This window comes from Calidris pugnax, unplaced genomic scaffold (genome assembly GCF_001431845.1).
Source record: "Calidris pugnax isolate Ruff unplaced genomic scaffold, ASM143184v1 scaffold27, whole genome shotgun sequence".
NCBI classification, from domain to species: domain Eukaryota; kingdom Metazoa; phylum Chordata; class Aves; order Charadriiformes; family Scolopacidae; genus Calidris; species Calidris pugnax.
Window position 1 is genome coordinate 10,664,389 of NW_015090893.1, and position 15,970 is coordinate 10,680,358.

The 15,970-nt window shown below is 42.2% G+C and overlaps 1 protein-coding gene across 6 annotated transcripts in view; it reads right to left on the reverse strand.

Moving 5' to 3' along the window:
* The window catches only part of SGCD (sarcoglycan delta), a 346,594-nt gene that overhangs the window by 66,614 nt on the left and 264,010 nt on the right, over window positions 1–15,970 (reverse strand). For all 6 annotated transcript variants that reach the window (XM_014948113.1, XM_014948108.1, XM_014948112.1 and 3 more), the window contains one exon: window positions 15,527–15,628. In XM_014948113.1, coding sequence (XP_014803599.1) covers window positions 15,527–15,628 — 102 coding nt within the window. The remainder of the gene's footprint in view (window positions 1–15,526; window positions 15,629–15,970) is intronic.

Sequence of the window (15,970 nt, forward strand, 5' to 3'; positions counted from 1 at the left end):
CAAGATGCTTAATCAGCTGCTTTGCAGCTGAGATTCTTCTGAAAATTGACTTATACCATGTCTGATTACATTAAAAACAACACGGAAAGAAATCTCCGAGACATTAAATCTGCCTCGACTTCTTTGCCATTTTTTTTTCTTTTTTACTCCACTTACTTATAATATGAGGAAAACCACAGATGACATGATGAAACCAACAAACATAAGCACAAACATAAAACGCAACCCTTCACGTTGGAGTTCTATTCAGTACCCAAGGGGGTGGAAAGTCTGGATTGTAACATCTGAAGGCTGCTGCACACACACAGAACTTTGTGTATTGGTAGGACTGCACTGAGCATTACTGGCTTCGGAAAAAATCCGACGCATGAAGCGTGCTCAGCACTAGGAATCCTCTGGCAAAGACACCCTTAGTCAACAGCTGAAATGAGGAGAACATGCACAACGTGTAAAATGACCAGATAATTCTGAAAATGCTTCAAGCACTTCACTGCAGAGCTCACCTAAAGGTGTTATACCAGAGTCAATCAAATGTGCGTTGATGATTAACTTTGCATCATCGGGGAATGGCTCTCCCGCGTACAAACTAAGCTGGACTTAAGAAACTGTAATGCTCTTAAACAGGAGAACAGTGGTCCCGGGTTGTCAGCACATCAATCACCACTTCCAGTAAAAATCAAGCAAGTATTCACTAACCATTTCAACTTACTTGAATTCTTCTGCAGAAATACTGAACCGCAGTACCTGCTCCGTGGCAGCTCATACTGGTCTGATCCTCATCTACAGGAGGTGCTGCAGCAGCGGGACTATGGATTTGTCTTAAGTTATAGCCTATTTTCTGCCTCGGGCTATCCTAGTTATGGTCAGACTGTAGTGTTGACAGATCTCCTGCTGAAGCGAACGTACCGTAGATAGGCACAGGACCATAGGAGAGAGGGAGAGAAGAGAGCTCTGCTGAGGTTTAAAATATTCTAAATCATCCAAGTATATAGCTACTCTACTGCTCATAACTTTTACTCCCGACAAGTGTGCAGACCTCTGTTCGTGTGTTTTCATTTTTATGGTCTTTCTGGTATGCTTACTGCCTGCCTTAAACATCTTTTAAAACTGCTGGTAAATCATACCTCACTATCTATAAAAGGGATTTGAAGAGAATATTAAGATTATACAGAACGAGTAATTTCTGACTTAGTTTCTCTTACTATCAGTGTTACTTGGACCACAGCACAACCAGAAACAATTAGGATCTCACTCAGTTAGTGAGGTGAATACACAATTCTGTGATACATACAGTTAATACTAAGGCACGGCAATATTTTCCAGAAGTCTGATTCAGCAGAGGCACTTGGGTTCTCCAACGCTCCCAGCCCCTTTTAGGCATTTTGCTACTGCACTGCATAACACCGAGTTATACATCCAGATATTTTTCCCCGAGAAGGCTAATAACATGGCTATCTCTGAACATTGCTTTGAAATTATAACTTTGCTGCATGTCATGGATCGCTTACTTCTTGTATTAGATTATAAATGGCTGTGCCAACTTACGTATGCATGTGCAGTAGGAAACACAGGCAAGATCCTAGCAGAGGCCCCTGGTGTTACTGAAATTCAGCTGCTGCTAATAAGAAGAAGGGAAAACATTTCCATCTGTCTGGATTGGGAAAAAGAATTCATGAGTCTCTGATTCATCTGCATCCATATGCTGATATGTAGACAATACTTATGGACACATAGACATATGCGAGGTAGCCAGCAACAGAAATCAAATCAATCACAGATCACAGCATGTGATTTGCCTAATTATGAGTAACACCTCACATTTTTTATCTACGCAAAAAGCACTTTGTGAACGAGCAGATGGCATTGCTATGGGATGGCACCATCCTCGACAGTTGCAGATGCAGAGCATTTACACAGCACGCCGAAAAAATGACACAACACAAGCTGCTTCCTGGGAAAAAGATTCAAATTGAACAAGTGTCACCAAACAAAATACACGTATTTATTGATGTTCTGAACTTATCTGATCCAGCCTCTCTCCTCAAATCAAATACATACGCGCAGGCCAGGGAGTGATGCTATCTAGACATCATTAAAGTCTCTTAGATAGAACTGTCACATGAGCTGCCTCGCACAGAAAAGCGGAGATGCAGACCAACTTGAGTCTAGTTCCAACCCGCAAACAATTTAAATCCACACAAGCAGAATCAATAGGAAGAAGCCCTGCAGAGAAAGCAATTACACTGCAAAAGCAACTATATTACAGCACGGTTACGGCTGGAAGGCAGGACGCAGAAGGCCATCCTCACTTCTGTGATTACCCAGTGGAGTTCTCTCCAATGCATCTGGCCTGTGAAATGACAAGGTTCAGCCCGGACATGTTCCTGCAATCAAAGCATTTCTGTTTCTGGGCTCCTAAGTGTAATTATAAGGCTCTTCTTTACCAGACCCGTCCCTCAGGTTTGCTGTGCTCCACAGGCAGATGGGGGTCTGTGCGTCAGGAAACAGGTTTGAAGGGCTCGGTGTGCTCTCCTTTTCAATAGCTTCACGGGAGTAATAATCTCATTTCCTGGATCTGCAATTATTTATGCATTGGAGACTGTGCGCTTGCCACTGCACAAGACACAAAGAAAAATCATCTGACCATTCCTGGTGACAGAAAATTCAGAGTTTCTATCCAAATTCTTGCTTTTATTTGTGGTTTGTCTGCATTTTTTCCCCCCAAGCTGCTGTAAGCACATACATTGGTGTGACAGGTTTGAAGCGGCTATAAAATGATTGATGAAAACCATATTTTGGCCTTGTTGTGGGAATATTTACTGTAGGCACATACTCAGTTAACTCTGCACGGGCACATCTAGGAAAATGGGAAGAGCAGAGAAGAAAGGCTGGGGCCACGACTGTTACCTCTGATACCAAAGTAATTTGATCAGCTTTAATTATGATCGAGGGTTTTGGGGTCACAGAAACATTTGCACAGGCTGTTTTTGAATGGCTTTTATCTAACCACTTTGTTCTGAAGGGATCAATACTCAGCTTTAAGAAGGATGCTCCGTCGGTCTACATGACTAGACAGAGGCTTCCTCACAGGAACAAACACAGGGGCCAAACTCTGACCCGCGGTGCCACAACAGTTCATGTCTGAGCGAGCATCAGGCAGGAACCGTCTCGGGGAGGAGGAACCACAAATCTCCATCCGTCTGGGAGAGGAGGAACGTCGAACAGCCACGGCAGCAGCACACTTGAGAAGGTGAAATGACAGGAGCAGCCGAGCATGTGACGTGAAATTGGATTGATCTGGAGGAAAGATGCTAAATCACGCCGGACGGTGCTACACCGAACACATGTACCTGCAGAGAGAGCGTGACAGCAAAGGTCTGATCAGCGGGACAATCGCAGGAGGGGGAGCAGGGTGCTCTGTGCTGGGATCTGACTGTATCTCACGGCTGCCATTCAACAGGCACTCCTGAGTATTTGCCTCAGGGTGAAGAGAGGAGAGGAACGCAGGGTATTGTCATCATACAGGGCCGATAAGCAAAAACACATCCCCAACCAAGAGCACTGGGGAGCTGGGGAGTGGTATTTCAAGAGATGTCAGGCTCACAGAAAGAGCAGCAGATGCTTTTTCCATGCCTGGAAGAAGGCAGGAATGCTTTTGGGGGAAATGGTGAGTGATGGCAGAAGCAGCCAAAGAGATTAGGATGTGCGAAGGTAAAATAGAGCACAGGGAGGCATATAAAAGCCAAGGACCCCAAATTACTCTTTGGGCAATCAGCAGGGTGGCTCAGCCTGTCTGGTAGTCTCCACTTTTAAACAGAAGGCCTCTGCCTCCTGATGTGTTTATTCCTGAAGTTCTTTTGAAACTCTGGAGGAACAAAATTGATCAGTGAAGGCACCCGACCAGTGGCTCCTACCAGGAAAGGGCACAGGAAGGGTCCTGCCTGCGTGTTCCCATTTCTTCCACTTCAGCTGAGCTTCACTCCCCAGAATGCTGCACAATAGACAGTGTTGCAGAGAGAAACAAAAAGCCAGCTGCTCTCCCAACTGTGTACCAACATCAAGGTTCATCGTTTATAAATAACAGTTGGGATCTTAAGGAAACATGTAAAGCAAAAGTCAGTTTGCAGCAGGAGCTGGAGATTTCAAGCGGTAGCAGAAAACAGAAAAAAATATTTTGACTTGAAGCAACAGTAAACATGCAATAAAAGATGCTTCTCAAGCCAACAGCACTGACCACATACGTGCCATTGCCCTGTGTGGCCTTTACTTTGTGTAAACATTGAAGGATGTTTTTCAAAAAAACTGGAGGACACCGGCTCTGAACACTCAACCACAGGAAGCATCAGAGGAAACACATTCAGGTTCATCCCATCAACCCACTGTCTTCCAGCCACGGCTCTCTGGAAACCAAATCACCAAATCAGCTCAGGTTGATCACTTACTCTTGACCTTTTACGGCAATTAGTGCGCCTTTGGATTATGGATTATTTGGCCATTCACTGTATGGCTTCATCTGTGTGTACAACACACCAGTGGATCTGCTGAAAAGGAAATATCAGCTGCTGTAAGGCGATGAACAGCTATGCCCACTTTGTACTTCTAACCTGCAAAACATACCTCAAAAAATGATTTTAAGAAAAACATCGAGTTGTTCGCACTCTTACAGATCAACCTAATCATGAGAAAGAAAACAACTTTTGGCTAAAGAACTGAAAGCCTCGCTGGAGAGAGGCTTGTTCTGTCAGACAAATGACCTCTCTTCTCCCCTCAATCAACCTGATTGTCTGTAATTTTATTTATTTCTCTGCTTTTAAATATTGGTGCCCTACAAAGCCTCTCATTGGAAAAAAAACATCTTATTCTTCAGCTGTGCTGCCTTAGGCTGCGGTCCTGTCAGATCGCATCCAAGAGGAAGGCTCTTGGAAAAGATGACTTTCCAGGCGCTGTGAAGAGTGATACGGATGAATCAGCGAGCAGCACGCTGCTCTCCAAATCGGTGGCCACCCATTCATGGTGCCACGGGCAATCCTTTGCAGCTGCTGCTGGCTTCTTAGCAGAGAAGTAGAACTGGTTTTGAGTTTGAACTTTGTTAACCATTTTTATTTATTAAATGCCCCATGACAAATCCATCCCTTGTCTAAATCAAGAAAGGGACAATGGAACGGTGTATTGTTTTGCTCAAAGAGAAAAAGAACTAGATGCAGAATATGAAGCTGTAGCTGGAAAGAAAGAAAAAGGAAGAAGCCTAGGTCGTAAAAGCAATTTCATTGCATAGTTTTAGGCTACAAATTAAGAATCCAACAAAGTATCCTGCACCGTATAAGATATCATCTAAATCTTGGCATGCATTCACTCACCATTTTCATAAACAGACAGTGATTTACAACTCAAATTTTAGCACTGCTGCATTTGAAATAAACTTTAAATAAAACCTTCCCTTGTAGACCATAACGAAGGACTTTTCAAAGGAAGACGTTTCTTTGTCCTTAGAAAGGATGTTTCTGGGGGCAGTTGGATGACAGCAGCACTGCACAGGCAATGCTACCTGGGGAATCTAAGTAGGGAGAAGACAAAAGCCATGGACACGTTAGCTCCACTCCTACTTAAGTTAAAAGTGAGGCATCTCCTGCTATTCCACGGAAGGCTGGCAAACAAGGATCATGCCCTGATCGATGAACAAGGGAGAAATACTATGAGCTGAAACACCTTCAATTTTTTTCCTGTTCCATAGATTATTCCCTTTCAGGGAGAATAGAGGAGCAGACTCCCTGCCAGTACTTCATACAACCTGCCTCAGAAAATTATCCCACCTTTTAAGGCCAGACTGGGAACAAACCTAAAAAGTTCATTGGACTCAGCAAATCAAGAGGAAATCAATGGACATGTGACATCTTATACTGAAAGCCTGCAGTAAAAAATGAAAAAAGAAACAAAACCAAAAAAATGAGCATCATGGAAACTGCTTTCCTTCACCCCTTGCAAGAGAGACAATTTTTTACTGTATCAGCTTTTATTTGAAACTATCTGCCAGCTCTGTCATCACACTCCTTTACACTTGGGGCATGTGATCTACTGAAATGAGCATGCACACGGACAGAAGATTCCTCACACCAACCCTCATCTGCTGTGGGAGGGAATGAGAAACCTGCTTCGCTCACCCCCATCCCTCTCTCCTGCCCCACTATCCGTCCACCTATTGACAATGTAAAACCTTTTGGAGGAAAGAGCTGAGTCTGTCCCCATGTTTGCACAGAGACCAGCAGGAGGGACTCCTGCCAGTGGCTCTGCTCTGCCAGGCACATGCAGTATATGTAGGAATTACAGGGCATAACCCAACAAAGAACACAACATGCACCTAACCTTCTGCATGCCAATAGCGTTGTTGATGTCAATGAAATGACTTCTGTCTGTAAATTATGCATATAATTAAAGATCTGGCTGGACTGAAGCCTAAATGAATGATTCACTGACAAGTCAGAAGGCCTACCTCTGTGACTAGACTTATAACCATTTTTATCACACACGGACAGTCCTGTCCTGCACTCCAACACTGTGCCACTAATGCTGCCGTGGGACCATCCCTTCCCGAAAAAGGCTGGTGTACATGGGAGTAGATGGCCAGGCACAGCCTCAGACAGAGATCAAAAATAGAGATGTTCCAGCCAGGGAAATGTTAACAGCCAAAGAAATCTTACTTTTTCTTTCAAAAGAAGCAAGTCAGTTTTCCCAAGAGCCTCAACCAATTTGCCCTAAAAGAACAGGAGCAAATTTAGAGTTGCTCTTGTTTTTTTCCTGCATTCTTCTCTCTCCAAATCCAACATCTGTCATTTGGAAACAAAACAATCAGAGAAACTCTTATTACTGGCATAGCAACTGGTAAATGAAACCTGGAAGGTCTGGCTTTCCTTTCCTGTTGCAAATCAAAGCACACACAAACTGAACTGTCTGTAAAACCAATTGTGTGTGCCTGCACCTCCTAATGACAGCACGGCTTGTCTTGTCAAGCAATGCTTGCCTTACAACATACAGAACTTTGCTGATGAAATAGTTTTGATCAGCAGAGGAGTTGCAGAAGTGTTTGCTGTCCTGTGGTTAGAAGACACAAAGTTCTGCTCTTGAGGCTTCTCGGAAATATCAGAAAAACATTCTTTTCCTTTATAATTGGATCTTGCTGTTTGTCTTTTAGTGTTTCCTTTGTCTATTTGTCTCTGTCTTCTCTCCATCCATACGGTATAAAGTTTTATTCCTTTATCATTTTTAGTATTAAGAAGTTGTTTTTATATTTCAGTCTTCCCAAAGCAGCCAGAATCCTGATTGTCAGCAGTGATGTCTAGACATAGTAAATCCTTAAACTCAAGGCCTTTGCCCTTGAGAGAGAGAAATGCAGCAGTACACGATCGCACATGTTTTTCCCCGGGCATTTTCAGGTGCTTTGTAAAGCTTACTTCTCTCTGAGGCTACAGCTTGTTAAGATGAAATCTAGATCAAGTTTTGGAGTCAAAACTCAAGGCTACTTTACGAATGCAGTCAGTCCCACGGGTTGCTTCAGGTCAGCTGTGGTCAACTACCAGCACAGCTTCTCTTTTAACAGTAATACCTGTCCGGCAACACAAGTCAGCAACAGAAATCCCAGAATCAGTAGGTGTGACCCATGTGTCCCACACTCATGAACCCCCCAGTAAACCCCCTGTGTTTTTTGTTGGTTTTTTTTTGTTTTTTTTTTTTAAATATAAGGTTAAACATAGAAAAATAAGGACGATGTACAGTTCCTGAAGGTTTACAAGCCTGTAGGAATACTCAGAGGCCATAATAAATGGCTAATTAGGAAAAAAGAGCTTCACAGCACCTTCCCAATTAATTTATAGAGGTAGCATGCAAATTCAAGATGCCAAACCAAAGTTGAAATAACAGACGGTAGCAGCATGGTGCACGTCCAAGGAAGGAAAGAAACTGCCTGCCAAATTCATTCAGCTCTGCCATTTTTTCTTTCAATTTTAAAATCAATAATTCTGTGTCTCCTCCTCTTGCTTTGGGGGGAATAAACTAAATCAAATGTTTATTCTAGTCTTTTAGGTTCTAGTGCCTACACTCCTGTCTCAAGGCTCATGATGCAGTTGAAAACATGACATTAGCTGATTTGCAGCATTTCCGTGGAAATACAGCCCCACCACAAAACTCAGCCCCACTGTCCTTCTCTTTGCAGCTGAAATGCAACCAATGGCTTGGATCATGGTAAAGCTGAATGCAAAAGCTGAGAGACCACAGAGCACCCAGCCCTAACGCAGCTGCACGCCTTGAGCTGTGATGCACATCGCTTGTTTTGATGACCACAGAGTCCAGCAGGAAATGTTTAAAACAATGGGGAGATGGGAAATCGGATCAGAACAGCAAAACAAACACATGATCTGAGCGGCTCCTCTCTCCTTACACAACCAGCTCAAGCAGAAAAATATCACCTGTCAAAGGGAAAAAGTCAAACAAACTGGGAGATCGTTCGGGAAATTCTCCATCTCCTTTATGTTAAGCCCCAGAGCTGTTAACTTGTCTGCACCGACTCCATGGCCCAAACTCCCTCCTCAGAAGGTGAAAACCACTCACTAAAAAGTGCTTATTCAGCTTGTGGGTTCAGTTACTTCTGCAATGACCGTATCGGGTTTTCTGGACACAAAATCTCCACCGATGTTCGACTAAGCAAGGACAAACACATTGTTCCCACAGTTAGTTCAGAGGCATATCCATGATGAAAATATAGACAAAAGCTGAGGTAGGTGGCCCACTTGGCACAGCTGATTGACTCTAATAGGTGTTGATTACACTGCTCATATTGCATGAAATTAAAAAGCTTACAAATGTTATGAGCCATTACCCTTCCATTTAAGAGAGCTTATGACAAGTTAGCAACATTTAATGAAATCCTTTTCAAAATGCCATAGGCAGCCTCCACGAGATCTTGCTTTGAAATGCAACTTGTGGAGTTATTTCAAAAAGTTTATTTACTTCAGAGCTTCCTCTCTTGCTTTTCTTTGGGGTACTGGGATTTTGCAGCTGGCGGGACACTTCAGTTCCCAGTGAGCACCACATAGCACCAGCTCGTTAGACAAACAACGGGGAACAGACAAAGCAAGATTTAATTCTGGTGTTACTGGAAGCGCCCCTTCAGCCAGCCTACAAAATTTCCTTCAAAATTCAAAGCTGAGAGACTTCTGGCCAATTTTACTATGAAGGTAAAGGGAAATGTTTTCGTAGTTGCTGTAAAATTGACTTAAACTTACACCTTTCAACACACTGGAAATATCACAGAGCCACTAACTGCCCCCAAAGCGCTGGGGCAACCAAGGTTCAATCTGAAGTAGGCTCTCTGGATTTTATTGCTTAAGAATGAAATTTATGAAGAGGAGAGCATATCAATTTTATAAATCCCACTGGACGCTCCCAGCCTGCTGCCGTACGCGGACTCAAACCTGCTTTGGATGGCGATGGCAACAATATCTGTGCATCAGGTGAGGGCACGTCTGCCTAAACGATGCCCTTTGCAACTTGCTCGGCTGCTTCTGTTTATTTTTACTGTTTGTCCCGCTGACGGCCAGCTCTCTGTTGATAGCTGTCGGGCAAGCCAGGCTCAAACTGACCAAACTGAGAGAGACATTTATAGCAAAAGCACCCTGGCACAGAATCTAACGACATGGTATCTGGAGTGGTGCCATGGTGAACGCGTAATAAACCCTACAGGGAGAACATGAGATGGCCAGGCACGGCTGCAAGAAGCTTTCTTTTGTTGGCTATGCCATCACTAGCATTCTTTTAATTATTAGGTCTTTTAAACAATATTTTAACATCTGCTGCCAAAAGTCAACCAGGAAGCAGCAAGCTATGAAGATCAGTGGAAGCATCGAGCAAGTCGACCTCGGATAACTGGAGTTTTTTCTACCCAAAGCCACAGTGGCAGCTGGACTGCTCCAGAAGCAGAAGACCAACATCTCCATGAGCTGCCAGGAGCTCTTACAGGTTCATTCATATCCTAATGTGCAAAAAAGAAGATTCCTCTTCCTCTTTGAAGAGAACCAGTCACTAAGGGAATAGCTAAACGCTGGGAGGAGTAATGGCCAAAGAGGTGGTGGGAGTGCACAGGGACTGTTAAGTGACAGCAGGATGGTGAGACAAACTTCATTTCCACCCTGTGATGGTTCTGGTGATTGTGCTGAAATCCTTAAGCACTTTGCTAGACCAAATCATCTGGAACTAATTCAATATCCTTTTATTGCTCTGTAAACTCTGACAAAGGGAGAAAAGGAATTATTCTGTCTCCTTTCCCAAAAAAATAGCAGCTTTCTTTCACGTTATCTATCTGAGCCTTTACTGAAAGCTAGATTTCTACTACACAGTTTGAGCATCATACAAAGTTGCAATTATCTTGCCATCTGCATTGCCTTTCTTCGTGGGTGAATGTCACCTTTTAATCCAAATTAGTATGTTATGTTGTTTAGAAATATGCATTTATGGCTATGAGGCAGGTATGCCCCATTGTGGGCACATGTCATTGTTTAATCCAAATACATGCTTTATTGTTTTTCAGTGCATATTTTTAGCTTTGAGGCAGGTAGACCTGCAGAGCAAATAACACAAAAGAATACGTCCATTACCGAACTGCTTCTGCGCTTTAAAATTATACCACTCTTCTTCCAGATCTGAACACAGTGAGACAAGTACATTGGCAAAATAATTATTTATCACTCTTAAAAGCTTCCTTTAAAATTTCTATCATTCAAATACTGGCTGGGGAAAATGTAAAGTACAGACAAGCATATTTTATGCACTTGCTAGTCTAGCTTTTATGCTGATGAGAACTTACTAAACATCAGTAAAGGGAATAGCAGTTATCAGCCCTAATTCACAACTGTGAATTTTTCAGGCCAAACAGATGCCCTTGCAGAATCCCAGCCAAGTGTTAACGAGAGGCCCAGTCCTTTTTCACCGTAGTCACTGGTTATTTCATACAGCTTCAAATAAGATCAGGTTTGCTCCGATGCTCTGGATGAGCACGCTGCTTCCCAGTGAGACACTCATTGCCACAGGGAGCAGGACAGGGACCTCTAGCATCATTCAAAGACAGGAAAATAATAAAAAAACCCACATTGTACTTTGCCTCAGGCTTTTTTCTTTGATGTATAGGACTCTTCTTTTAAATTATTTTTTCGGTTGATTAAAAATAATGGGAAGCAAACCTTCAACATGAAACCTGCTAAATACACTATGAGATCACTTTTAAAAGACATTTAAAACCTCCTCAAAATTTGTTCAGTGAATTTGGCCATCACTTGTTACCTCTGCAGCAACAGAACAGCTCGGAGCTCCCCCAGGTAGCACAGGACAGACAAGAAAGGTCGATGCCCACGTTTATATCTGTGTTCCCAGACCCACCATCAGTATGAGAGGCTGACGGAGAGATGAACAGCAGGACCCCAAGTCAAGAGCTCTATGCCACAAAAAAATCTTTGTCAGGCAAATCCATACTCTTGTCTTTAAAAGGATTTGGGGTAAGAAAATTTAAGCCTGGGTGTAAACATTTGCAAACTGAGGCTTATTTTTTCTATCTATGCACTTGAAATGAACATTGAAAGGGCAAAACCATCCTAATCCTATCATGGCAATGTCTTTCTCTGCTTCCAAAGCTGAGATTATCATCTCATTGGTTGTCACACAGCTCCTGAGAGAAGTAATTCACTTGATTTTCCTGTATAATCACAGCACTGGATTTTATTTCTGCTGTTACTGGAATGGAAAGTGCACATAGCCTGTTCTCTGTCTTGCCCCTTTAAAGTGACTTACAGGCCTGGATGTGGCAAGCTTCAAAACACCCCAGCTGCACTAAGAAACCCAAATCTGTGCTCACTGTAAATTTCAAGAAACCTGCTTGTTAACAGCTCTTCTCAACAAAGGCAGGAAAATTTTCAGCTTTAATTTTCTATTCAAATTAAGGCAATGAAGACTGAAGACCACAAAACTGTTGCTATTGCTTTCCAGCACATAAAATTAACAATTTGTGCTGCTGCGTGCAACTTTCAGTCAAAGTTTGTCTGATTTATAAGCAAGCAGATGGTTCACATGATAGTCCACAATAAATTACAACAATTAGAAAGACAGCTACATTTTGAGAGTGACAGTGCAGCTGAGCTACAGATGGGTTTATAGATGACCCTTCCAATTTTTAATAATCTCCATAATTTATGTGCAAGTAAAGAAACGCAAGGATTCCTAATGCACCTTCTTGACTAAGTACAAATCACTTTTATTTACACAGGCAATACTTCATGGTCCAGTTAACTTCTTAATTAAAGGCAGCAAGATGCTCATGTTCCATGCAAGTGGCATGGAAAATACTGTTTAGTGTGCAATATGTTCAGCTGGGAGTTTAAGACGCTCTGAACACTCCCAGAAAAGGGAACGCATCCATCTCATTTCTTTCAAACAACACTACAAGGGTGCAAACACTGCTACCACCAGTTACCGTTCATTAATCTCCAGATAAACCTTAGGCTCATGCAGTAACAAGGTTATGTTTATTTGCAAGCTCTGGTGCTTGGAAACAGGCTCCTCATCCAGGAGGCACTACAAGCCCAGTATTACTGAGCCAGGACTAGGATGGGGAAACAACAGAAAGAGAAGCCCTCGTTACATGAAGAGAGAGGGATTTGAGGGGGGTCACTCTTGAATGGGTGCAGGAAAAGGAAAGCAAGCCTGGCAGGGGGTCAATCCTGAGACAGGAGTCAGCAGTAATGCTGAAACTGTCTGGAAGCAGATTTAAGAAACCAGTTCATGTCAGTGATTTTAATGGCCACTTCTCTAGAATGGGACCAAATAACATCGGTCCAATCCTTCTGCTAACATTTTTGAAGGGACTCCCAGAAAGATGCCTTTGTTGGGTTGTCATCAATTGCACACCACAGCACAACAGATTTAGTTCTTGGTTGCAATTTCAGATGCAATGAGTTACCTTCCAAAAGGAGCACAGCTAAATGCAACTACTCTGTCCAGAAGGGAGCAGCACCTACTACAGCTCCTTAAAGCACAAACTACAGCACCTCAGAGGTTCCCACACCACCAGTGTCTTGGGAAGACATTTGAGGGCTTTTCCTCCTCTCTAAACCTTGGTCTTCCCTTCCTGCCAAATCAATTTGAAAAAGAAATCCACTTTTAAGTGGAAATCCAAAACTATCTCTGAATCAGAAAGCACAATTCCTAGGAAATCAAATCTGTATGGACTTTTAATTACCACCTTCTTGGGACTTAAGAGAGGCAGCAGAGAAGAAGAGGCACCAGTGACAAATTCAGGTTTTCAATAATTATCACAATTCACGTTTTGGAGATATTTGGGCAGGGATTGTCCAGCTCTGCCCACAGCAGGGCAGCGTGGGGACCAGCATCGCAGAGACATACGAGTGGGAAAACCCACTCCATGGAGGTGATGGGAGACTGCAACAGAAAGTGATTCTTCCCCTGCCATTTCCACACAGCACCAAGACCCCTTCATCTGCTACACAGAATGATAGTGAAATTAAATTTGTGGGTTTTTTTGTTTTGTTTGTTTTTTCAATGAAGGCCTTCTATAAATAACCAGCATCTGGAAGACTTTTGAGCTTTATATAAAATCGTTATCTATTACTGCACATAATTCTTAGGTTGTTTAATCAAACACATGAAAAATATATGTCAGCTTATTTCTGGGATGCTCTCTACCGTTATTTGTTATATTGTTTCTGTTACACTTTGCATATTTATTGTTTATGTGCTTCTGAAAACCCAGAGAAGATTACGATGGAATTAGTACGGATGTTCATCTGTACTCCTGAGTGCTGAGTTTGGCACTTTATTTCAGCAATATTCATCAAGTTCAGGAACTGCTGGTACGTTTCCCTCCAAGAGAATACTGGGTCATACTACTGTTCCTTAAAAAAATACAGCATTGATCATGAGCAACCTGAAAGCCAGCACGGGCTATTCCAGTTTAACTCCACTGAGAAGCCAGGGAAACTATACGCATGGTCTCATCTACTGAAGCCAACAGGGATGCTCCAGCTCACTGGGCTGTAGATCAGACCTTCTGGCTTGCAGCTAGACCCTTCTCCAGCTGACAGCAAAAATAATCCTGGGGGAAGGATAAAGCAAGGAACACACACACAGGCCTTACCTTATATTTCTTGTTCCTTGCATTCACTAAACTGTCAATGGTGTGGAAACTAGTTTCATAACCTCAAGAAGTGGACACCTTTTGTCCCTCCTGCCCTATTAAAATGTAGATCAATATGATAATATGAAAACAGTAAACTCCCCAGTAGCAAGAAGTGGTTCTCAGTTCTCTAAGTAATCAAATATTATTTCCAGCAATCTAACTAAAGAAAAACAAATGTAAGGAGCAATTTGTCGGTCTATTTATCAAACCCAGTACTGAACCTTTCCTACACATTTTACGTTACAAAGCGTAAGGCATGTAAGGTTTTACAGTTCTGTTTTAGTTCAGGGATGAAAACATTTATAGATATGAACATTTTCTTATTAACTTTTCTTCCAAAATGATTATGCTTGTTCAAATCAATTCCTAGCCATCTTACAGTGGTTACAACCTTCAATAATTAAATTGGATATTGGCTGTTGTGTTGATTATGCTACAAGTTCCAATTTCTACAAGAGCACTGAAATGCTGAGATAAAGGGATGCTAACTTTATTTAATTAGCTATCTGCCATTGTTATCAAAATGGAAGGTTGGTATCTGACTCAAATTAACACTTTGGATCAGGAAACAAGACAGATGACATCTTCAGAGAAGGATCCTAGAAACTCTCTATAATTGTTTCAGTTATTTTAAAGCTGCTCAGGACAAACAGGATTGCATTAGAAAGAGCAAAAGTCACCAACAGTCAATGAAGTGCTGCTATGAAAATGCTATTTCAATCACACTTGGGTTCTTTCTCATTTTCAGTTGTTAACATCCTTGCCACTTTTATCAAGCAGCCTCTCCTAGCAGCTCTGAATTTTAACTGCACATAAATTTAAAACACAACATGAAATAGGACTGAGCACATAATATGGGTTTATTGTTCCAGCTAACAACAAATCAGGCGCTTGTGCCAAGGCATCACCTCTCTGCTCTCTGCAGAAAAGGAGTAAGTAGTTAAACGTGAGCTGGATTTCACAACTGCCTGCCTTCCCTCTACCTTGGAAACATTAGGTCTTTCAATTGAGGGTTGTTTATGATTTATCTCAAAAGGAGATAAAAAGACAATGTGAAATCTCAGAGGTCCTGGAAGCATTTTAAGTACAAACTGAATCCATGCCTATCAACCTTGCAATGTCCCAGAGGGTACAGTATGTGGAGGAGGTACCCCAAGGACACCCACTGTCTCACTCGCCAAATTACATTTATAGAGAGTGGCCAAAGAAATTTATCCAATAACCACACCAGCCTGCCACTTCATGGTTTTTTACTGTTAGAGCTACAGAAATGTGCTTATTTTTGTTCTGACAACTTACTGGTCTTGACCGGATTTCTTTGGCGTAGAGAGGTTTCAAGAATTCTGAATCTCCTTCGAGCTTTAGACCCTTTTCCGTGATTCTCAGGTTCCCCATTCCATCCTAAAACACAGACAAAAAGAAACAAGCCCATTAGTTACAATTACTAAATTCACTAGGCTGCCAATAGCTGATTTTTTTTTTCCATAGAGGATAACATGTAAAGCACTGGGAGGCACTAGAGAATGCAATTACTTGTGTTATCCTTTTAGCTCCGTTTCTGTGAAAAAAAATTTCTATTCAGAACAATCTGCATGCCCCCCAGTAAAGCATTTACACAGATGAAAGATGTTCTTTTAAGCTAGTCATGTCTACTCAAAGAGACGCAGGGATGCTCTGTGTTAACAGGAAACTATTCACTGTAATATTCACTGTCTGCCTGTATATTAATCTACCTTCTCATTC